Source organism: Pundamilia nyererei, unplaced genomic scaffold (genome assembly GCF_000239375.1).
Source record: "Pundamilia nyererei isolate P.nyererei 1_Seehausen unplaced genomic scaffold, PunNye1.0 scaffold00007, whole genome shotgun sequence".
Lineage (NCBI taxonomy): Eukaryota > Metazoa > Chordata > Actinopteri > Cichliformes > Cichlidae > Pundamilia > Pundamilia nyererei.
The window spans coordinates 4,782,356-4,806,188 of NW_005187408.1; the positions used below are offsets into that span (position 1 = coordinate 4,782,356).

The 23,833-nt window shown below is 39.8% G+C and overlaps 2 protein-coding genes across 2 annotated transcripts; one reads left to right on the forward strand and one right to left on the reverse strand.

Annotated features, from left to right (window-relative positions):
• Nucleotides 1-2,746: 2,746 nt before the first annotated feature.
• On the reverse strand, nt 2,747-9,422 carry mtfr1 (mitochondrial fission regulator 1). The gene is made up of 8 exons (XM_013915815.1): nt 9,214-9,422; nt 8,500-8,606; nt 8,242-8,340; nt 7,432-7,565; nt 7,086-7,321; nt 6,629-6,872; nt 4,964-5,144; nt 2,747-3,957 (listed from the first exon to the last, which is right to left on the reverse strand). The coding sequence occupies exons 2-8, from the start codon at nt 8,533-8,535 to the stop codon at nt 3,910-3,912; spliced, it is 978 nt and encodes a 325-aa protein (XP_013771269.1). The 5' UTR covers nt 8,536-8,606; nt 9,214-9,422; the 3' UTR covers nt 2,747-3,909.
• A 104-nt stretch (nt 9,423-9,526) lies between these two features.
• Nucleotides 9,527-18,580, forward strand: armc1 (armadillo repeat containing 1). The gene is made up of 7 exons (XM_005722615.2): nt 9,527-9,827; nt 10,791-10,996; nt 11,511-11,602; nt 14,543-14,735; nt 15,256-15,372; nt 15,736-15,810; nt 16,402-18,580. The coding sequence occupies exons 2-7, from the start codon at nt 10,835-10,837 to the stop codon at nt 16,591-16,593; spliced, it is 831 nt and encodes a 276-aa protein (XP_005722672.1). The 5' UTR covers nt 9,527-9,827; nt 10,791-10,834; the 3' UTR covers nt 16,594-18,580.
• The last annotated feature ends 5,253 nt before the right edge of the window (nt 18,581-23,833 follow it).

A 23,833-nucleotide genomic window follows, 5' to 3' on the forward strand; every position in this document is an offset into this window, starting at 1 on the left:
TCTGAACTGTATTGACTGAGACAACTGGAGTGTTCAGACCTTTCTAAGACTTTGGAGTAATGCCGTTGTTGCATTGGTATTGAAGATTCTTCCTCATGTAAAAAAAAAAAAAAAACAACAGAAAAAAAAATGTGACAAGCCCAGTCCTTTTGCTGCCTCTACGAAGACTGTTTACGCGTCTTGTTTGTTTTGTATCTTTCCGTCGAACTGAAACGAATCACGTCGGCCCCACATTTGCCTTCGAAGCACAGATGTGAAGAAACCACTCATTTTGAACTGTTACCCCCACCCCCTGTCAAAGCCATGAGCAGAACCTTATTCAGACACACCAGATGCCATAAATGACTCCACCTGTTCTACCATGTGTTCCTGCACTCCCGAATAACAGCGGCGTTCGATGAGCAGCTTTGTTTCCAAGACATCCTGTGAAGGTATTATAGGAAATAGTCTCTTTCTGATGTTTCCACATCATCAAGTCCTGGTTAAACTTGGGGCAGTGGGGTGAGGGTGGGTGGGAACCTTCCCTGCCAGACTGGAGGGTGGTTAGTCACCGCACATGCATCTCACCTGGAAGTCAACTCCACGCAACTCGACTTGCTCAGGGTTTGCAGACGTTTTTTTGGTTTGTTTTTTTGTTTTAAAAATTTATTTCTTTTTTGTAAAAGGGGAGGAGGATAATGCAAGTTTTTATTATTATTATTAATGGGTGGTTAGGATCTAACTAAGGAGTCTCCCTCTCCTCAGAATGTCTCACAGCCACATGAAACCTAAAGGACTGCTCGACTGATGCCTTACAACTATGCACAAACTATGCTAAGTGACCAAACCAACTCCTGTTCCCATCAACTGCATGGCGTGCTTGTCTTTTGATGCACTGTCCGATCCCTTTGCCTTTTTGTTGCGAGGAACAACTCCAGCTATCTTTTCTTTTCTTCTTCTTTTGTACGGAAACAAAATTGTCGAGTGAATTTGAACATTCCATTTCTTCGTGTTTGGTTTGTCTACTTTGATTCTGTATAGTGCCACAAGTTGTGTTTGTGTTTATACATTTTGAAAGATAACAGGTGCTTTTTTTCTTACTTTAGCTGATTTGTATTTTGCTGTTAAGTGCTGTAAGACTGTTGACAAAAACTGTTTACAATTTGTTGCGACAGCCATTTTTTGGGAAGACTTCAGTGTCAAGCCAGATTTTGTAAAGGCTTTGCTGTATTGACCTTTTTGATACATGCCTGTTGCAGTTACAATTTGAATAATAAAACCCGTTGTTGACAAATGCTTGAGTTTTACACCAGTTAATAATCACGTCGATACTGGCAAACTGTGAAACCAGTAGGCCCACTCGAGCTCTTTTTAGAGGTACAACTTGCTGCTACTGGGTTACGACCCCTTTTTGCCTTCATATTCTTCATAGCATATATTCAACAAGGTACTGGAAAGATTCCTCAGACATTTTGGTCCACGTTGACCTCATGTCGTCACACTGTAGCTGTGAATCTGCTGCTTCACTATCCCAAAGCTGCTCTGTTGCATTGAGATCTAGTGACTATGGGAGCGATTCGAGGACAGTAAACTCATTGTCATGTTCAAGAAGGCAGTTTATGATATGAGCTTTGTACATGGTGTGTTATCCTGCTGGAAGCCAACACAAGACGATGGGTACACTGTGGTCGTAGAGGGACGTGGTCAGCAATGATACTTGGGTAGGATGTGCTGTTTAAACAATGCTCAGAAGGTGTACCAAGAAATTATCCCCCACATCATTACATCACTAGCAGCAGCCTGGACCTTTGATACAAGGCATGGTGGATCCACGCTTTCATGTTGTTTAAACCCAGTTCTGACCCCTGAATGCATCACAAAGACCAGGCAACATTTTCCCAATCTTCTACTGACCAATTGTTTTTACACAAATTTATCCTTAGTTTCCTGTTCTGACAGGAGTGAAACCCGGTGTGGTCTTCTGCCGCTGTAGCCCATGTGCTTCAAGGGTCAACAAGTCGAATATTCAGAGACACTTTTCTGCATACCTTGGTTGTGCCGAGTGGCTACTTGAGTTACTGTTGCCTTCGTATCAGCTTGCAGCAGTCTGCACATTCTCCTCTGACAACTGCTGATAGATATTTCCTTATTTTCTAACCAGTCATTCTAAACCCTAGAGATGGCTTTGTGAGAAAATCCCAGTGGATCAGCAGTTTCAGTCGTGCCATATTACAAATAATTTATCTTTCTTCCTCATTCTGAACTTCAGCAGGTCATCTCGCCTATCTCTACGAGTGCACTAAATTTCTGGCAGGTGTTTAGCTTTTCTGTAGATTTGCATTAGCAAGAAGTTGAACAGGTTTTTCTACTGAAGCGGTTAGTGAGTGCGCAATATCAGTTAAATATGTAAAATGCATGTAAAAATTACCTAAGGGTTACATCAAAAACAGTTTGAATGGAAGCTGAAATTTATAGAAGAGCAGGCTGTTTAAGGGTACACTGCATGCAGAGATGCAAGTTTTAGAGGAAGTAAATGGGATTTTGTGGTTTCTTCCATGTGAACAGCTGATTAGATATTTGTTAAGCAGCTGAACAATAATAGGTTTATAAAATGTTCAGTTTCCAGGTTGACTGTTTTTTAAGTCTATTATTTAATCTGAAATCACACAATGATGGATTTTCAGATAAAAACCTCTCAAAATGACCAAAACATCATAATTTCTTCAACTCACAACTTCTGCAAAAATGACAACAAAACAGGTCAGGATAGACATTTTATTTATTAGTTTGATAAATTAACTTTTATGTAAGACAACTTCAACAAAAACAATTACTACTGACGTATCCACTCCACTTTCCCCATGAAAGACAATCCAGCTGATGTTCAGCAGCAATTACATGGCATACATAATAGTCACAAATAGTAACAATGTGCATTCCTTAATTAAACAAAACATTTCCTAAAAAACTCGAATGCCTCTGAATCCAATCCAGACTTGGAAATGTGATGAACCTCTACACGAAAGCAGGATTTATGCAATACTAATGACTTTGGGTACGTTTGTTAAAACATGCTGTCAATACAGAGCTTCGCAGTATTGTGACAGCGTAGTGTTTCTTTAGTGTTGTTGCTGAACTTTGAATCTAGGAGAGTGTTTCCTAGCAGAGGTAGAAACAAAACGCTGCATGTGTCCCAGTACCTTTAAGTACCCAGCAGCAGTTAATTTCAAAAAGACAAAAAAAAGGGACATGAAATGCAAAATTTGGTATTGAAAGGCGAAATCCCGAAGGGCTTCAGTGAAATATCTTTGGTTCTTAAAGGCGAATCACACAGAAAAACATATGCATAATTGTGAACCAGCTAAAGGCAAAACTGGCAACTTGGGAAGAAGATGAAATATTATCCAGCGTCACTGAAACCTGACTGATAACACATTAATTTACACTGAGACGAATCTAAGCCATAATTAAGTGTTAAAAACTAAATTATTCACTTAAACCAAAATATAAACAGATCCTAATCATAAAGTAGTCTAAACGTCAGGCAACAAAGTGCACAAGTCAGAAAATCTTCCTTTCCTATGAACTCTTCAGCTTTTATGCAGCCTTAAAAAATAGGAAGCTGATCAGCCCTGCTGAGGCGCAGGTTTAACAAAACCCAAAGTTTCAATAATAAAATCAACTTTCACTTGAGACAGACTGAACACAAAAATTAAGACCTTCAGTTCAACGACAACAAATTACAATAAAACGTCTTTAAAAGAAAGAGGTTAATATAAGTTAGAAAAGTGCAAAATCAGTCAGGATGACTGGTGAGACTTGAGGTCGTATTCCGGCAAAAATCCCTTGTCCTTCCAAAGAAACAGATTAGATAAAAAGGAATTTCAATGCATCTACAGAACATCTGGACCTTAGGCTTACATTGTCTGTTCAGACCAACTTTCTTTTTCCAGTTGCTTTCAACATGTGCTGCCCAAACTGTGGAAAAACAGAACACAGCAGAATTAAGTGCATGAGAAATCTGCAGAGCACTTAAACAACTGCATGACAAAAGAATGAATTAAGATCCTGAAATGCTTCTTAAAAATTATATCTGCGCCATCTGAACTGACATCTACAAACACGGAGTTTTAAATATTTTACTCATCTTTTCTGTAAACCGCTAAGTTTTTTTTTGCCCTTTTATAAAAATCAGCTTGTGGTTCTGCTTCAAATTGTTCACTTGTAGCTGAACCAATTAGTGTTGACCGATCAGCATCCTTTAGAGAAACATCAGGTCAGTATGGTTGAAGTTAAAGGATGTTTCAGGTGTGATGAAACATTTTTTTCCATTCATACTTATAAAAACAGCAGGAGTGGTTTTCCAACACGCTAACTACACAGGCTGGTAAACATTATCATAGTTAACTGAAAGTAAACTAAAGACTAAAGCTGAATTTTTTTTTTTATTTTTTTTTTTATTTTTTTAAAATCGCAATTTACTAAAATAAAAATGAGAAAAATTCTAAACAAATAAAAAAAATGATGTGATTTTGTCAACTTGGAAAACATAGTTGCCAAATACAGTAACATTTCAAAAGACTAACAGTGAAAATAACAAGCAAACCCACTGTGGACACAACTGAACTCATTTAAAAACAAAAAGTTAAAAGCTAATTCCAAAATACAAAACTTTGAGAACTCCACAGCGAGTTACACGTTTTCTGAGATTTGTTTTCTCCTCACCACTCTGTTCTGTAATTTACAGATTTGATTTACTGACGTCAGCCTGTGATAGATGGTTCATCCAAACACCTGCCAAATATTCTCTGACAAGGCAGGCCTTTTACAAACTGTTCTGAAGAACAACTTCATGCATGGTTCTGAGTAACAGACCATCTGGGGTGTTGAGTTCACTTATTCTCGATAATAAAAGTTGTTTTTTTGTTTGTTTTGTTTTTTTCAATTAATATAAGCCTCCTTATAATACATCAACATTTCTCACCGGAATGGTTTCTTTTTGAGGCTTCGCTTCTATGACAGGAATTTTGAATTCTTCCGTGTCATCTCGTTCACTGTCGTTTCGATGACGATGAGCAAACTTGCGCTTCAAGGCTTCGGCGATGAGAGATGCAGCATCTGCCGGCTCCTTGGACTTTGTTTTGGCATCATCTTCTACCAGACGACTGTAAACACACACAGGTGATGGGGCATTTACCAATGTTACTGTAACGCACCAAATCACTGAGTGTTTGATTCTTTCTCTGTGAACTCCTCCAAAAATTATCAACAAGCAAACCTGGCAGACAGGTACGCCATCATACATTTTATTGTGCCATATCGTTCTCATCTGACATTCCACTCTGCTCTACAGTGGGACATTCCACTCTGCTCTACAGTGGGACATTCCACTCTGCTCTACAGTGGGACATTCTGTTCGGTCCTCAACTGAACTCTCAAATGCACAAATATGTACGACTGTGGGATTTGTATAAAATATTTGTGTACGTCACACAGGTGCTCTAGGCAATGTTTATGCAAAACCTCATCAAGATTAGTCCACTGATCTAGGATGAAATAGGGAACATATAAACATGGGCGCTACTATCACTATAGTACAATGAGAACGTCATCACGTTGCCTAGCAACATGCTAAGAGGATCTTAACGTTTACGGCCCTACAACACCTTGCATTATTTTCATGATAACATCATCTAATTTGATTGAATTATTTGAATTATGCTTTCTGTATTATGAAGCCTGGAAACCGCCTAGCAACAGTGACGTGTTTTTAGCCTTTATGCACCTAAAAACACCTGAGGAAAGCATCCCATTGTTTTAATTTCACTACAATAGCCTAGCCACTACATGCCTAGCAACCACCTAGCAACGGGCAAAAATGACCCATTTTTTGGCAAACAACATCTACCACCCCTATTTTTTTTTTCTTTTTTAACTTTTCTCAATGTGATTACACATATCAGTTTTCCAACAGCCTGACCAAAGCACACAATACTGTAATATGGGCATGCAGTAGCTCTGGCACTACATAGGAATGTAGCGTGATAAAAAAATCTTGAGTAGCAGCGGCATAATAAAACAGAAGACGACACTATGTGTCTGATAACATGAAGTTGAATTTGAAGTAATGCATGAAGTCAATGACTTAATGGAGATTCATCTTGAATTAGCTTATACTTAGCAAGGAGGTGTCAGATTCAGATGAATGTCTTTGTGTCAGACTCTAAAAGCCGTTACACACTGAGCGCAATGCATAAAAATGACAGGAAATTCCAAATTTTATGGATCCGAACTTCACGTGTCACACACACACACACGCACGCACACGCACGCGCACACACACACACACTTTTTTGCAGAAAATTTGTCCTCAGAAAACAACTGTAAAAACAAACAAAATAAATAAATCAAGTTTTCTAAATGAGAAAAGTGAAATTATATTGCCGGTGTGAACTGTTGCATTAACAAAAGGTGAATCCGAACAATATTTTTAATGCACAAAAGATACGCCTGGATTTTGTGCGTCTGGTATGAAAGGCCCTTAGCACTTGCATTCACTAATGAGATTTCAAACACCTCAGAAACACTTCACTGGCCACTTTTCATCACTTCCAAATGTATCTCATTCATGTCTTAAGCAGAGGCCTACCTTTTCACTGATCGCAGCTTGACTTTGTTCATGTCCTTTAGGACATCGAGCATGCTGGGGATTTCGGCAGGTCTTGACTCCAAAACTGTCTGGCCGCATGTCTTCTTCCCTCTACGCTCTTTTATTAGTTCAATGGCCGAAAATGTCCGCTGCAGACTTGCGGGTGGGGGTGGAAGAGGGGGAGGTGGTGGAGGTGGTGGGGGAGGTGGCAGGTTGCCACAGGGTAGAGGGGGAGGAGGTGCCCCTGTGGTAGTAGCAAATGTAACACAAAAGAAAGAGGAAAAAAGAAAGAAAATAGAGTATACGCCATGTGACACTCTGCTGCCATCTAGAGGAACATTTCCATTATTACAGTTAAATATGAAGAGAAAAATAAGAGACTATACAGTCATTTAGTATGTTGCAAAAAATTAAAATACAATTTAAAAAAAATTGTAACAGAATTGTTAAGCAGTACCTGGCTGTGCACTCTTTTCTTGAGCCAGAACAATTTGTGCAATTTGAGCCCTGAGTTTTGCAAGCTCAGTCTCCAGCGCACTGATCTTCTGAATGGCTTCGTTGTTGGCAGCAGCTGACGCCTGTGAATCCAAAGCTCCATGATGCATACTGGGTAGAGAGTTCTGGCGGTTTAGGCGACTTCTGCGAGGGTGAGGCCGCTGGGCTCGAAACATGAGTCCTGGTGGGATCCCCGACCTGTTTCCATTGCAGATTTGAAATAAAACTGTCTGCTTCTAGTAACTCTTTACAAGCGCTTAAGTCTTCAGCCTGATTCAGAGATATTTTTCTACAGACTATAGTCTTACCTCGGCCTGCTAAAGTAGTCGTCTTCATCATCCTCATCCCTGTCGATCCATGCAACATCAGCCAGAGTGGCCACCAGGCAGTTCTGCCTCCTGCTGCCAATCAAGACACCAGCTTCATCATGGTATGGATAAAGCTATCAGAGGAGGAGGATTTAAAAAAAATGCTTAGAGGGGAAAAAAAAAAAAAGCCTGATGATAGCACACCAGGCACACATACAACAACTAATGTTAGAAAATCATTCAGTAAAAATAAGGTTAGTTTAGAGGAAAAGCATCTACACATTGTTAATCAAAGGTTCAGGTAGCTCAGTAGGAATTAGTCAGCTCAAGGTTGTTGAAGGTTGCTGAACCAACTGACCTACAGCAGACATACTGCATTCCTCATAGCTACGGAGGGTAGCTGGAGACAGAAGAAAAGAAGAGAAAAGCACAGAGTTGAAGGAAAGTGAAGAACAGCGAGCCTGTTTTTAACATTTTTAAAATGGTAATCAAATTCTTAAAGGTTAAAGTCAGTGTTCGAGCGGTAATCAAATATCCCTTCACCCAAACTGTTTATGGTTCTAAAATGAAAACAGTCAGATGAGCAGAGGTAAACAAAAGTTGAAGAGGACATGTGATTTTGTCACATGGCAGTGACTCCAGCAGGTAGGAGAGACGTGCGTGAAAACAGATGAAGAGAAAGGAATGACTCATAAGAGAGACAACATGTCATTGTCTTAAAAGAAAATGAAAAAGAAAAAAACTTTCAATTCTAATTTGCCTTAAATAAGACAAAACTAAAAAGCTCTAATGAGAGTAACTTGGCCTCACCTGAAAATTTACCCTGGGACAGGGTTTAATCGGGAGACTTGTACCAATTCTCCTCACAATACTTCTCGAGGACCCATAAGGCTTCACTGATCCAAAAGCCTGAAACAGAAAAAGCAATAATAATTCAATTCAAAGCAATTGAATAATAACTTAACTGGGTACAGCCAAGTTATTATTCAACTAAATACAGCTCAGTCAATGTGGAACCGTCACCTGACTAACAACAAATATCTGTGTTTAATCTAATTTTTCACATACCAGGTCCATTTCCATCCTTGCATACTCTTTGCTCATTCTTGTCGGTGCGTTTCAAGGGTACACTGGCACACGTGCCAACATCAACATCATCATCACCAACCAGTCATCTAGAAGAAATACAAAACAAGAGTGAGAAAGTCAGTTTCAACCACCATCAAACACAACACTTTAAACCAACAACCGCACTGGAAGAACTTTGTGGATCTACAGTATAACAGCGTTAAGATGCTCTGGAACAAAAAATAAATAAATCTCTGCTATGTTAAAAATTAGAAACGATCTTCTTTTTTTCCCTAAAATTTACAATGTGTTTTTTCTTTTTGCAATTTGGCTGCTCTTACATTGTAAATCCTCACTGATATGAATATTTATATGTTTCCCTTTCTATATAACATTAATAACAAATTTTCCTTCTCTTATTACCGAAACAGGATAAGCGTGGGAACAAGCGCTCTGAGCTTAACACAGACCAACGTTTTTATAGAGTGTATGATTAAGCTAAATGAGTGAGTCTCAACTTTAGCGGGCATTTATGCTAACCGGCTAATGATAGCAGCTGGCTAGCTAATACAATCCGATGAATTTTATAAGGATTTGACCTAGAAACACACATTTATAATAATTTATAACTTACCCGAGACAGTTATCACCACGTGTTTTATATTGTATTCACATCCAAAGATCAGTATGTGCCTTACTTCCATTCCAACTTACCGGACTTGCGCTTGTAGAATAACTTTCTCAATTTTTCCACCTTGTCAACACGACGGACATGGACAGCAGATAGTGGCTAACATAGTAGGACCTATGGAATGCATTTTGAGCCAATTGAAAAAAACGATTACGTAGATTAACCTCACGATTGGTTATTATAATTGATTGGCAAAGAAAGTCACCAATTAGCATTGAACTCTAAAACATATCTGTCTCGTGATTTGCTATCACGACAGTCCATTCTACCAGACCATCCAACCACATGCTAGCAAATATGTGGACGTTCGTTATAGTTCCCTACATTTCCCGACGGAGCTATGTCACAGTTAAACTGTTGGGATCCTGGTGGAAAAATGGGATGTCCTTTATGAAGAAACAGCTGTACCCCATTTGCTCGCCACAAAACACAAACACAGTGCAGTGCACAGCTGCTAGCTAAACAGGCAAAGGGGAGATAGAGGCGCAGGCCTGGCGTTACTGAAATAATTTCGTTTCTCTTGTTTTGGGGTTAGCTGTTTGTAACGTAGGATTTTTGTGGTTGCGCAGTCTTTGAATCCGTCGTAGCCGAAGTCACGGGGAATTGTCTCTTGGTTTCCACGAAAACTGACAGGAAGGTATGCTCCAATTGTCAAGTAATGCCTGCTAGCCTAGCTAGCATAGCCCGGACCGTCTCACAGGGCGTGATTTGAGGTGAGGTTAGGGGTCGTAGAAAGTGTCTTTTCACTGAAAGGAGCATCTGTATTTGGGTTAGCGCAAATTAAAGTACTGGTTCAAGTGCCTCATACAACGCTAAACTACTCGATCTTCAGATAGTATGACAACTATCATACATGTCTAGCTGTGTAGTTATAATCCACTTCTCAGTCAGATTGCACTGTACGTTTTACACATATTATTGCTGATATAGTGTTTAGTAGTTAGAACTTGCCGCCAACGCATAACATTATTAGAAATTGTACCATTAACATAGGCTTGCAGCAAGTTAGTTTAAACGTTGTAAGATTGTTTTCTAAAGACATCAAGTTATAAATATTTACAAGTGATTTGGATGCAAAAAAAATAAAGCTGTATAGACTTTTATACACTTTAAAATAAAAACGTGAAGGAAGAGATCAACGAAATATGACTAGCAAAATGAATACATTCAATAAAGCTAATAAAAATTAAAGAGATTACATATATAAAATTATATTATAGGTCCAAATTAATAGATTCTTCGCTTACCTGTGTAATATAGATGTTTTTAGCTGTATGTCTGGAAAGAGCATCACCAAATGTTTTTTGTTGTTCTCTGTGGAACAACAGAAGAATCACATGATCTAAGGTCCCTCCCTAGTTAATGGGCAAGAAATTATTCAGAGAGTTAGTCTAGTGCAAGGCCACACTGTCAACAACATTCACTGCTTTGAGCTTGGCTTTAAATGATCCCAAACCGAATATCTTTGAGCGTGTTACCAAATTGTAAAAGATGTGAAAATTAGATTTCAATTAGAAAAGGTCTTTTAAAAACTAAAATTAGCTGCTTCTCTGAGTTGTTCAACATACGCTTTCTAAAATATTCTATCGTTTTATTTTAGGAAGAGACTGTTTTAATGTGTGTGGCATCGAGACAAGAAGCACCATGAGTGCAGAGATGGATGCACTGACTGTGGTGAACCAGTTGCGGGATCTTGCCGCAGACCCCTTGAACCGAAGAGCCATAGTAGAAGACCAAGGCTGTCTGCCAGGTCTTATCCTCTTTTTGGACCATCCAAATCCACAGGTTGTCTACTCTGCACTATTGGTAAGTATGTGGTCACATAAAACACAAAGCACTTGGTTTGTAAGGGAAAACCTCCCCTGCTGTCCTGCAGTGTCAGAACAGGTTTCAGTGACAGTTTAAAGGGCATGTTTTCCACCTGTGTGTAACAATCAGTCACAAGCTTGCACATGGCACAATATCAAAGAAAAAAAGAAAAAAGGTCCATATTTGGAAACACTGCACAATAGGGACATCTGCTGTTTGATGTGGTGTAAACACTATGCTTTACATAGCCACCCTTCACGACTTCCTCTATAGCCATTCGTTCACATTGTGTGCACACATTTGAAGTGGCTTTATATAACTACTTTTTTCGGTTACCCGGTAAACACAAAGGCAGTACATTTGTATTTATATCGGTTATGTAACATTTAATGTTTGCACATGCATGCCCTTTTTAAAGTCGTGCCTTTTTTTCTTTTTCTTTCTTTTAATATCACAAAGCGTCTTTCAGCTTTTATGGCCAAATAGATAACAGCTGCCCTTGTCCTTGCAGGCCGTGCGCTACCTGGCAGAATGTCGAGCCAACAGAGAGAAGATGAAGGGCGAACTGGGCATGATGCTGAGTTTGCAGAATGTCATGCAGAAGCAAGTCCATGTTCCCATCTCACACACACACACACACACACATGCAAACACACACACAGAGCACGGACACACATGCTCACAGTGCATTTTCTTTACATGAAACCTTTAACATGTTTTTTTTTTGTTTTTTTTTATTGTTCTGCATGGACAGTGTTTGCCACGCTGCAGAATTTTCCAGGCAGGCTGATGTCCTTCTGTTTGCCATGTCAGGATGAATGTGTGATGAAAGTTGAACTAGAATAGGGTGACAAAGGCTTAAAATGCAGTTTTGCACGTTACAGATTTAAATCCATTTTGTCGTCTCTGAAAGTTCTCTTTGTGCATGTGCTAATTGATGTAGGCGTATTAGCACTTTTTTTGTTGTGCAGTAAGTAGAATATCTTGCAGACATGGTAATTTTAATTTTTTGTGTTGACTGTCCTTTAAAAGCTTTAGAAGAACATTGCATATAATGAGATCTGCTTTTAAAAACATGATCATAAACATGTCATTTTTAAGAGAGACAACTGCTTTTATCTGATTGAGTGTCTAGAAGCACCTGTGGCAATAGCTCATGCTAACCGTAAAGTAAGCCAGTCACTCCAGCTTGTAGGTGTTGGCATGAACAGTAGCCCTGCAGGAACAGCAGCAAGTTTCTGAGCTTACAGCCCAGTCATGCTGACTTTGAGTGGAGGTCGATCGTAGCTGGACAGAGTGGGAACACATGGCTAAAGGGAAGTGTCTAGCATTGTTGTACAAAACGGGTGTGAATGTGATTTTTAAACCCTTAAGTCATTAAGCTCTCAGGTAGCCTCATCTTCTTCAGTGATTATTATTAAGTATTAAGTATATTTAATGAATTAACTCATAAGAGTGTTTTGTTTGCTGGAAGGCTTCTGCAGAGCTGCGTTAGGAATGTGTGGCACAGCTCTGTGGACCGTCAGGCTCCCAGAGGGTGGCAGTGCCAGACAGCTAATGTCATATGCGGTTAATATGGAAGGAGTGATGACTTGGTGACACATGAAGCAGTATAGCCTGCAGGAGTAACCCAGGATCCCTCATAAAATATAAATTCTGGCACAACAATGGCTCCTGACCTCACATGAATTTCTTGCAAAAAGCTGCTGCCCGTGAAATATTGTGCTTTGCTGTGAGATTTTTGCAAAAGGGACAGTAGCAAATCCGACGGCAGTGCAGAATAGGCATAATTAACTTGTGTTTCAGTTGTCGTGTCTTTAATGGCAACATTGTCTTTAGTTGCACTAAATAGCTGCACAAACAATTTTGGAATAGAGCGATGCAAAGAGGAGTTACCTTTAAAGGCTTCCTGTGAATGTGGGTGCCTGTTAATTTCCAGAATCAGGACAATGGGGATGCTTACAAAGCTTAGAATTAAACCTGCGTAACATAGTTTTGGCATTACCAAAAAAAAAACCCCAAAAAAACAATAACAACTAGTGACTTCAGCATATTTCTATCTGACTGTTATTAGTGGACTTTAGACTCAGACTATTAAAAACATCAAACATGTAATGAAAGACTTCAGCTACACATAGATCTTGATGTGATGATTATTAAGCAGGGCATGAAACCCACCATATATACTTTGCTTGTTAGAGGCTTTCATACCGAATTTGGATACCTGCAAGGGGCTACTTGCTTTCAAATGTTTAATTCTCTAGATTTCTGTCTGTTGCAGCTCTAATTAATTTCAGTTTTATGAGTCAGTTCACACTTCCTACAGAGTCATGCAGGCTTTGGCAATACCGTTTCTACTTTCATTCACATTAATTGTCATTTTCACAAGTTTAAATTAGCTGATTTATTCTTTGCATCAGAATTACTTCATCTTTTGCACCTTTATTTTCAGTACAGATGTACTTAAAAAGACATCCAGAGACTTATCAGGTAGTTTCAGCTCTGCTCTGCTAGGTGACGCTGACCACTTGCTTGGACATCAACAACATTTCACGGTTCTTTGATGGTCTCCTTGCACTGACTTTGGTCTTTAGTTCACTCCACAGATTTTCAGTGGTATTCAAGTCAAAACAGTTTGCAGGCCAGTCAACAACATTCAGTTTGGTCTTCTGGAGGTGGGTCTTTACCAGGGGCGACGTATGCTTTGGGTTCTTGTTGTGTCGGAAGCGACGGCACTGAGCCATTTTGCTGCTGACTGCTTGAGGTTTTCTGTTAAAACCTTCCCATATCCTTCTTTCCTCATAATTCCTTCCATCTTGATGAGATTCACAGCTCCAGTCACAATGAAACATCCCCACAGCATACTTCTACCACAGCATTTAACTGTGGGGATGGTGTTCTTTGGGTTGTATGCCTCTCCCTTCTTCAAACATGAGCAGGATCTCTTTAGCCAAGAGCTTCAGTTTCATCTCTTCTGAGTAACGTATGTGCTTCCAATATATATAATCTTTTTCCTGGTTATCCTTAGTAAGTCAGGTCTCTATTTTGCAGTATTGGCGTTTTTGTTGGTCTACAACCTCGCAGTCCATTGCTGTGCAGGTTTCTAGTGATTGTCTCCTTTAAGACTAAAATTCCTAACTTGGCGAAGTAATTTACTAATGTCTTGACAGTTGTTCTGGGGTTGTTAGACGCTTCTCACTCAACGTGTCTGTCCCCTGCTTTTTGAGCGTCAACAATTCTTTTCTCAATTCTGAGCTGGCAACATTTACCTTGATTTTATACGCTTTGAGTCTTGAGTGCTATGGCTAAAACAAAACACCGTTTTTTAGGTAGGTAATAATAATGAACCTGGTAATTTAAAGAAAAAAATTTTTTTTTTCATTGTGTGCAAATAGAAATAATTTATGCTTTCTAAAATTAATATAATTGGAAACTATGTTGGAAATCCCTTTTGCACTATTAAAATGCACTTGGGAATTTTTTGACAAAAATTTCACAGGTGGGCTAGTAACTCATCTGTACATGTACTTTTTGTCACTGAAGGAGCACCTCACCTGGGGAGACCAAACTGCTGGCGTCAGAGATCTATGAGATTTTGCAGTCAGCTGGTAAAGAAGAGGCTGAGAAGGCCGAGGCAGCTGCCGCCTCCTGCCGGCGCAAAGCCCATTTCTTCCTGGGCTCCAACAACAAGAGGGCCAAAACTGTCGTGCTGCACATCGATGGACTGGACGATTCTGTAAGTCCATTGAAGTCTTAACACAGCGTATCGCCAGGCTTCTGTCAGGTCCAGACACATACCAAATGTCCACAGTGCACAAGAGTCTCATGTTTGCTGCTGCCATAATCACAGTGTTTGCCAAACATCATAAGGGTGTCTATCTGGCACATGATAAGAGGGCAGAGGGGTCAGGTTGTAAATGTCAGCCTCTGAACAGCAGGACATTGAGCCTGAAGCTGAATGCTGCTCCCCAGGAAGCTTTCACCTAGCCAGATTACATTACAGCAGACAGACGGCCTCTGATGGGCTGCTTCTCTGTCTCCTTAGCAGAAACACACAACGCTGTTGAAGCTAGAAACTAAAAATCTATAATTTGTTTCCCAAAAGTGAGTTTTAAATAGCAGTTTATTATTTTATCATTAAAATATTTAGTTAAAATTGAACAAAATCACATTTTCAAGCTTATAAATGTATATCTAAGACAGAATTTCTTCTTCTTTCTGTTCCTAATGGTCACTGTGTCACTTCCTGCTTTCAGACTCGAAGGAGCCTGTGTGAGGAGGCCTTGCTGAAGATTCGAGGAGTCATTAGTTTTACCTTCCAGATGGCTGTTAAGAGATGTGTGGTCAGGATCCGCTCTGACCTTAAAGCTGAGGTAAAATGTCTGTCCGGACACAGAAAATCTCTTTTAGAGTTCAGGAAGACATTTTTTGACTTAAAGGCTAATACCAGTTTCATTTGGAAAGCATGTATTAATTTATGGATGATTCGTGTTTTATCATTAACAGTCTTGGAAGTGGTTTTTAAAATTGGTATTTTAAATATAAAATAGTTGTCATTCCTAGCATATTAAATCAGAACATATCTTAACAAGTCACATATAAGTAGTCACATTTGTTCGATGGCAAAATATTTCATGTTGATACTGGTACCAGATGCACTAGTGCACAGGATAGCTGACCCAGTAGTAACATCACGTTGTATACTTTTTGAAATGAAATGCATTTTCTTCTCCTAGGCGTTGGGAACGGCCATTAACTCCACCAAAGTACTGATGGCTCAGCAGGTGGTGAAGACAGAGGATGGAGGAGAGGTAAAGAGGACCGGAGTCCTTAGATGTGGGAATCAAAGCAATGTTAGACTCGCACTGTTTACATTAAACTCCTTTATATAAAACTGATTTCCCCCTTGAAGCCTCCAGCTGATAGGTCAGTGTGCTCGCTGTATGTTGTGTTTATCTGTGTACAGGGAGTCTATCCCCCTGCCTGTGGCTGAGACTTATTCACACTGACATGATTAGCTAGTCACATCTCTGCCTCAGCCTGTAGGCTAGTTTGCTTTTTGCCAAAGACATGACTAGTCCTTGTTGCACCTTTTACAGCAAATAGTCCCCATTCTTCAGTGGCCCACATTCAAAGAGCATAAATTTACCAACTCTATAAAAAATAAGCTATTACCCTATAAATATTTTGAGTGATTATTGCTTTAGTAATTACAAGAAAGTAGCAGTTTACCGTGCAGCCAGCAGGGGTCAGACCTGTCTCACTGCTGTATTTGAACCTAAACTGTGGTTTTAGACTCTGTTGCCAAACAGTTGAGCTTTATGCTAACCCACCTAATCTTATGTATTTGCTTAAAAAAGCACTTTATTCACTTTTTGATCCCCACCCCTGACTGTGTGCAGCTGGTGGTGCCATTCCAGGAGGATTCAGCGGTGGTGGTCGAGGAAAACACAGACATCCCAGACTACCTGCCTGAGGACGAGAGTCCCTCCCAGGAGCAGGACAAAGCTGTCACACGTGTAGGATCTATCACTGACGGCATGGGCTGGCTCAGTACGGCTGCCAACTTCCTGTCACGCTCTTTCTACTGGTGACAGCTTCGCGTGATCTGCTCTTTGTTCCCTATTTTGTCAAAGGTACCATCCAGCTGCAGACTTAGCATCTCTCAGCCTCCTTCCAGGCTCCAGCCTGCCTCACAGCCCTACACTAGTCTAGACTCCCAGCTCCAAAGCACATAGAGCCCAGCCACACGTGTGCAGCAAGAGCTGGACTGTCAGGTGAAGCCTGCAATAATTTGCGTACATCTATTACAAGCTACACATCCCACTACTGGCTGTATGTGCACAACTATATACTAGCTGCATATGTAATTAAAAGACATAGCCAGAGGACTGAATGAAACCAAATAGCTTTCTGGGAATGTGTCTTGCTGCGTCGACTGGGTTGCAGCAGGTTTATTAAAATTTTTTGAGGCGATTTTTGTGTATCTTGAAAATAGAGTGATCTCTTTTTTTGTGCATGATTTTTTTCCCCTGATGTCTAATTCCAGTCATAGTCCCATTAACACATATTTTTCATATTTTTATCCTGTAATTTCCTAATAATGTAATTTCTGCCTCTCCCTCCATTTTTCTTTTGTTTTTAAAGCATGTTTTTACACTTTTGTGCCAATTTGCCTGATGCTGACCTCCTTGGTTATTGTGTGTGCCTTCTTTGACATTTCACTGTAATTATTATTTATTCATCACTCATTCAAACTATTTGAGAGCTCCGAGCATGTTTAATGTTTGTTGTTTGCTGGCAGCAGCTGCCCCCTCCCCCGGCTTTCTGCCCACTAAGGGACGTCACTTCAGTAGAAATAGTAAATAGACACCAGCAAGAGGACACATTGACTCAGATGTATTAGACTGCATTGCACTCTGGAGGAACAACTAACCGGCCTGTTGGCTGATTAACGAACAAGCCCTCAATGTCTTTGTTTGTGTCTGAAACCAGGACTTTTCTGGTCTTCTAATCAGAAGGAGTGTTCAACCACGAGCCCTGCAGTGTCTGTCGACTTTAGGCTACGTTTGCTTTCAGCTTTTAGTGGAACCGTGTATCAGCACGGTGAAGACAAACCCATTAGCTGTGTGTTTGTCAAATGCTTCCAGTGTTACCTGTACTTCCACTGACATTTTTTACAGTATTTTAGTGGCACCTGATGATAAGGTTAGTTTTCAGTTTAGCCAGCAGTGTCCTTAAAGCAAGGATCATGCTGGTGCATGCTCAACAAAACATGCACACACACACACACACACACACACACATCCATATAGAGGATTTAGTAACGCTGGCATAGGAGCAGTAGTGTAAGAAAGGTATGGTTATGTATGTGTTGTAAATGGCGACTGATTCCCTAAAATCCGATACATGTGAAGGATTTTTTTGAGTTTTAGTAATAATGGTTTTAAGTTGGATTATGAGGTTCAGACGGTTAACACTAATCCTCTTAGTGAGTTTTAAAAGAGAAATTAACCCTTAAAACTAAATCACTCTGTTTTGATATATTCGAGCATCCTGTCTTTTATTCTTTTGATGGAGCGTAGGTGGCAAAGAGATGAACGGCAAGGATTCGAACTGAATAACCTCAACTGATGAACCGTAAACCCTCTGGAAAAGCAATAATCACTTATGTGTTTAATGTAGTTCAACAACAGCCTAAAAATCAACATTTTTGAACAAGAAGGTGTGAGCTAAAAAACAAGACTTGTGAGCAGTATTAAAGTCGCATCATTAACGTGTCCGTTTTCACAAACCTCCATGTGCGGTTTTGTTCTAACGTTTTCTGTCTGGGCTCATACTGGGAAGAAATACTTGAACAATGTTCAGAATTGTCCGTATGTGTTGATCGAAGTGTAAATTCTTTTTAATTTTAGAGTTGCCACAGCTGTACGGTTGACAGAGAGCCACTGAGTCCTCAGACATGTAACTTCATGTGTACAGACATCCACTGTCAGCAGATGTAGTATAATGTATGCAGATCTTCAAAATGTAGAATTCCACACACTGTTAATGCAAATAATGATAAAGGTACAAATCAAATTTTGCCTGCTGAGTTTTTATTTATTTATTTATTTCGTAACAGATTTCGTTGACCTATCATCTGCACTCCTCTTCTTGCCATGTGCAGTGCTCACACCAGCGCTCCAGACCTCACTTTGTCAAATCAAATCGCTGAGGGCAGCAAGCATTCCTAGCACAGAATTTCAGTTTTCTTTACTGGTGCATGAGCGACGTGCCCCAGGGCAATCCTGCCCACAACTCTACCCCCCCAAAAGCCACCCAGTGCTGGTAGGCAGGCAGAGGCAGCAGCCAACCCCAGCTGGAGGCCCTGAAGCCGCTGCTGCTGCTGCTACTACTGCTGATGTGGCTACTGCTGAGCCTCCAATGAAATGCTGTGCCAAGCTGTAGAGAAGGCCTTCACTTATCTGCTGTATCATCTGCATGAACAGTGACCTAAAATAACATTTTTATGTTAATGTTGACAGAAAACTTTAGTCTTCTGAGGCTATAATTTATACTAATGCTTTGTTTTTTATTGGAAAATATCCTGAAAATGAAAGAAATGTGAAATGAAATGAACCAGTATTAACACAGCTTGTAAATTCAGTATTATTTGACTTTGTTACTCAGTTATGATCTTTGACAGGCAAACAAACAGTATGGTAGTGAAGAACAGAAAGCAAATCAATATATTTAAAACACATCAATAGAAATTAGCCAAAAAAGAGAAACAAATACTTAATGTGGCTGATTTTAAAGGAGGTCAGACTTGTTTATGAACAAATAACCTTCCTGCCTTCGCTGACTACTTAACTAGCTGTTGTTTCTTCCCCATTATGAGGATATTAAAATTGAGACATTTGTACAAATGTGAGTTGGAGCTTTTTTCTGAGCACATTAAAAGCTTGCACATTCTCACTATTTTAATAGAGGCAACAGTTTGGCATGTTACCCTGATTATTTCAAAAGCAAATCTCTTGTATTTTATGCAGACAGCAGTTCACAGGATGGTAGACTTTTGTTATGAAAGGCCTACAAGTCCCTATTTCTCACGCATCACCACTAGAGAGAGACAGCAGCCTGGGGAAGACGACAAACAAGAAAGTGAGTGGTCCCGAGTATAAATCTCATCACCTGATGAAAACGTTGTTTGTAATTAGATGACCTAAGATGATTATTGAAAGCCCATGCTGAAACTCCCTTTCCATCTGGTAGGTTTGAACCTGAGCAAGAATCATCATGACCATTAAGAGACCGCAGCCATTAATGCGCTTTATTCACCTCGGTCTAATATCTGCGAGGCTAACGTAACTAATGCAGCCATAAGGTTGTTTTTTGTAGTTAAGTGCACACCTTTCTCTTCAGTGCCCTTAGCGCTAATGATAAGCCATTTTCAGCTTTACTTTTTTTTTTTTCCAAGAGCTGATATGCTTGTCTAACAATGACCTTACCACTCTTAGTTTTTTTTCTCTTTAATATAAGGAGATATGCTTTGATATCCTCCAGAGAAAATGGGCGGCACTCACCTCTCATTTTCCAATTAAAGCTTTAGATAATTCACTCTCCTTTAGGTTTTTTTCTCTTCTTCTTCTTCCAATTCCCTCCTTTCTAATCTCCCCCATCAGATAAAACCCAATCAGCCTGTCTTGTGCGCACTCCTTCCCTCATATCAGCCCAGTTGCATAAATGTGCATAAATGTTTTGTCGGTATCACCCTCCCACCTGTGTGTATTTGCATGGTTAATCTGCAAGCAGGGAAGAGGGGTCTGATGAAGGGTAGATAGGTGCATCTCATGGCCCCACGGGCTCTTGAGGAATTTTATTGGAGGTTCAGCTCCCAGTCAATGGGATCAGCTGTAAATCCTGCTCAGAGTGTGGCAGGAAATGATGTGACTCTGGCAATTTATGTCAAATAACTTTTGAGGATGTGTGAGTGTAGCGATCAGCGCTACCGGGGCAGCGATAACTCTTCGGCAGGGGGCCCCAGTGAAGATTTAATTGAGACATTTTTCTTTATCTGGAGCGAAGCGCCTGAGCCGTGTTGTTGTGTAACGAGATGTAATGTCTCTCTTTATACGGGGGTCAACATCCAGGATGAGGGAAGGTCACGGACTGACTGTTTGAGCATCCAATTTGCTCACATAATACCCGCTCTTCAGGGAGCTGGGTAAAGACACAGAGTATTAAGTTACACAGTCCACATATCACACTAAGACCTGAGGCCCTGTGCGCTGCGGGAATGTAATGCTGTGTGAGTTTAAACTGGATGTAGCTTTTGTTAGCGTGTGAGGACAACACATATATAAAAAAATATGTTTGATTGATTTTAATTGTTTAGAGTACTGATGATCTTTTAAAAAAGTATCTTTATATGTATTAATGTGGAATACATCATCTATTACTTTAAATGTTGTTTATAAACCTGAGGACTGCAATACAGCACATTAGTTTCTAACTTTACAACTAAGCCATTATAGTTACATAATACAACCTGGCAAGCCTTGGCAAAAGCTGTGTTAACAATTAATAGACTCATATAGCTCACGCTGGCGTTGTGGAGCAGCTTTATCAGAAAATTTTACAAATTTTTATTTCAGTTAAAGAGTTTGTGTTACAAGCACATTTTCTGCATTTCCTAGGTTACATATTAAAAATAAGAGCTGCCCAAACCGGGTACAGTCTTGAAAGTGGAATAGCTCCTGTCAGTGTTATATAATACTGGTTAACTATTATGTAAGAACCATATGATGTTAGTGGTGGGATAGCAATGCGCAGGCACATTTTGCTAAATGCATCATAAGCTGCTTTTATGTTTTGTGTGCATCCATATGCAGAATGGAAGACTGCAATGGAAATATAAAACTGAAGCGCATTACAATGTTTCATACATATATATATATATATATAAAGTAGAATGGCTGCCAGAACTTTTTGTAGTATTAAACTGTAAAAGTTACTTTTTAAGTTGGGATAGACTGTAAATAGGTTTGTGCGTTGCAATAGACGCACAAACCTATTTACAGCCGATATAATCAAAAACTAACAGTAAAAAGTTGTGATTACAAGCACAGTTACTAGTTTAGGAACATAATTTTTGACATTCTTAAATGGGTGGTATATCATGTTATTACATTAATCATCCAGCAAAAGTACAAAATTCTTTGCACAAAATCAAATAATAAAACCGAACTAATAACAGCAATTTTCTTTTAAGCCTAGTTAATTGCATTAGAACAGCGTTTGACCTTATTGTTAGGTCATTTCATTGCTTTTACACGTGTAAATGTCTTTTGTTTAATATAGAAAATCAGTTAAAATACAAAAGAATTTCTGTCAATTCAATGTTAAAATAACTAATTTTAATTTAATGTCTTGTAAAAAGACAGGAAATTTCTGTATTTTTACATGATGGGAAAATATCCATTATTTATTGAAATATTACATTTTTTAAAACATTTTTTTTGCAGATTTTCTTGTTCTCTGTGTCCACTCGCTCAAATGCAGTGTTGCGGAAGTTTAAACCAGCATTTTAACCCTTTCTCTTGCACTTTAAGTATTTAATGAAAACAATCGCAAAGCAGCGATTAAGTTATTTCCATTACTGACTGAGCAACTAGTTGAGTATAAGCCCATCCTATAGTGCGTTTTTAAAAATGTGCTATATGTATTTATTTATTTATTTTACATTGTGCACCTCTGCGTGCTTCCCTCCCTGTAGCAGCTTGCATGGAGTCCTTGATGAGATGCATGCACACACAGGCAACTCGTAATTGTGGCCATAGCTCATTATTGTTCCCCGGATGATTTGGATCCGCCGGGGGGAGTCTCGTCCTCTGACACCGCCGCGTCCGCCCGGCGACAACCACTCCAGGCGCTGATTGGTGGGATGAAATATTGCCGGCGAAAATTAAAAGGTCCCAGTGTCAAAATAATTCATGACATGCATATCTTCCCGGCTTGATGAAATCGCTGATATCTGGATTAGTCGGATAATAAAAGCGATCAGGCTACAGTGAAACTCTTTCAGCACTAGCTCTGTGGAGGAGGGAGAGCAGCTTCCTCGTGGTTTTGCTGGGTCGAGAAAGCCCACAACAAGTGTGCGCGTGCGTGAGCGCGTGCACGTGCACGCACAACGTTGGTCAAACCCCTGTCAGGTCGTGCGTACTGCAGTTCACCACACAGCCAGACCAGTGATTTGAATATCCGCTGTAATTGTCCCAAAACGGCTCATCAGTGGATCTGCCTGCTGCCATTAGGGCCCAACAAAATGGTGTGACATTCAAATTCCCCTCAATGACAGGTTATTAGAAGCCCCAAGCAGCCGGCACATAATTAAGCGCCGTAACGTTGACCTGTGATATGAAGTGATGGCACGCTCGTATAGTGGGCAAGAATGAAATAGGTGCTTTGTTAAAATAGAAGGAGAATTGTATGATTTTTCACACTGGAGCAAAGTAATCATAAAAAAGAAGGCAGCTGTCAATGCATTAAAAAAGCCCACTCAAAATTATAGAGGCAAATAACACAGAGGAGGATTTTACAATGGGGGGAAACTGCATGCCAAATGCCATGGCAACTGCTGTCACACAGCAGAGATTGACACATTAGTCATGAACACCGTTCAAGAAAAAGTGATGAATTCTGATATTATTATTCCTAAATTTGTCCTCCTCTCTCCGGCAGTCCTGGTTTATGTTATACAGTTTGCTTATAAGTCCATATTTATCCCTGAGATAATCTCTCAGTCCAAAGAGAAAGAAAAGAAAAAAAAAAAGCAACCTGATAAAAAAAAAGCAAACGTGTGACTTTCATTTGTGACACTAAAAGCCTATTACACAACTTAAGACATGCTGTCTTAGGCCCCCGCTTTCCCCTTTAGAACAAGTGGACGTTGTGATGAGCAATGGACCCATCTGCTGTGCCCTCTCCTCCAACTGGTGTGTGAATATGATGTAGTCTGTAGGTCCCATTTCCAAGACAGAATATAATACCACTGGTACCTGGGAAGTATTACAAAGATAATAAAGTTTGATTTTATGCATACCCGACTGTGCCCCTGGGGTTGAGCAGTTATCACCTCTCTGCATTTAACATCATGTATTCTTTCAGAGTGCTGTTCATGTAAAAGAAATACAAGTGCACAAGTTTTATGACCCACTTCTGCTTCTTTTATTAGACAAAAAAAAACTCACCTTCACGTTACTGGGACAAACCGAGGCTTCATGTTAAACTGTAGGCCAGAGGCCTGTGTAATGGTGGGTCTGTGGCAGGGTTGCCGAACAGAAGGTCTGC

Excerpts from the sequence above, each read along its gene's own strand:
- mtfr1 (XM_013915815.1), bottom strand. The coding sequence starts at position 8,535 with ATGAGCAAAGAGTATGCAAGGATGGAAATGGACCTG. Across the intron at positions 7,566-8,241 it reads GTCCCAGGGTAAATTTTCAG|CTTTATCCATACCATGATGA; the intron begins GTGAGGCCAAGT and ends CTCCTCTGATAG. Across the intron at positions 5,145-6,628 it reads AAGCTGCGATCAGTGAAAAG|TCGTCTGGTAGAAGATGATG; the intron begins GTAGGCCTCTGC and ends GTGTGTTTACAG.
- armc1 (XM_005722615.2), top strand. The coding sequence starts at position 10,835 with ATGAGTGCAGAGATGGATGCACTGACTGTGGTGAACCAGTTGCGGGAT. Across the intron at positions 14,736-15,255 it reads TCGATGGACTGGACGATTCT|ACTCGAAGGAGCCTGTGTGA; the intron begins GTAAGTCCATTG and ends TCCTGCTTTCAG. Across the intron at positions 15,373-15,735 it reads GCTCTGACCTTAAAGCTGAG|GCGTTGGGAACGGCCATTAA; the intron begins GTAAAATGTCTG and ends TTCTTCTCCTAG.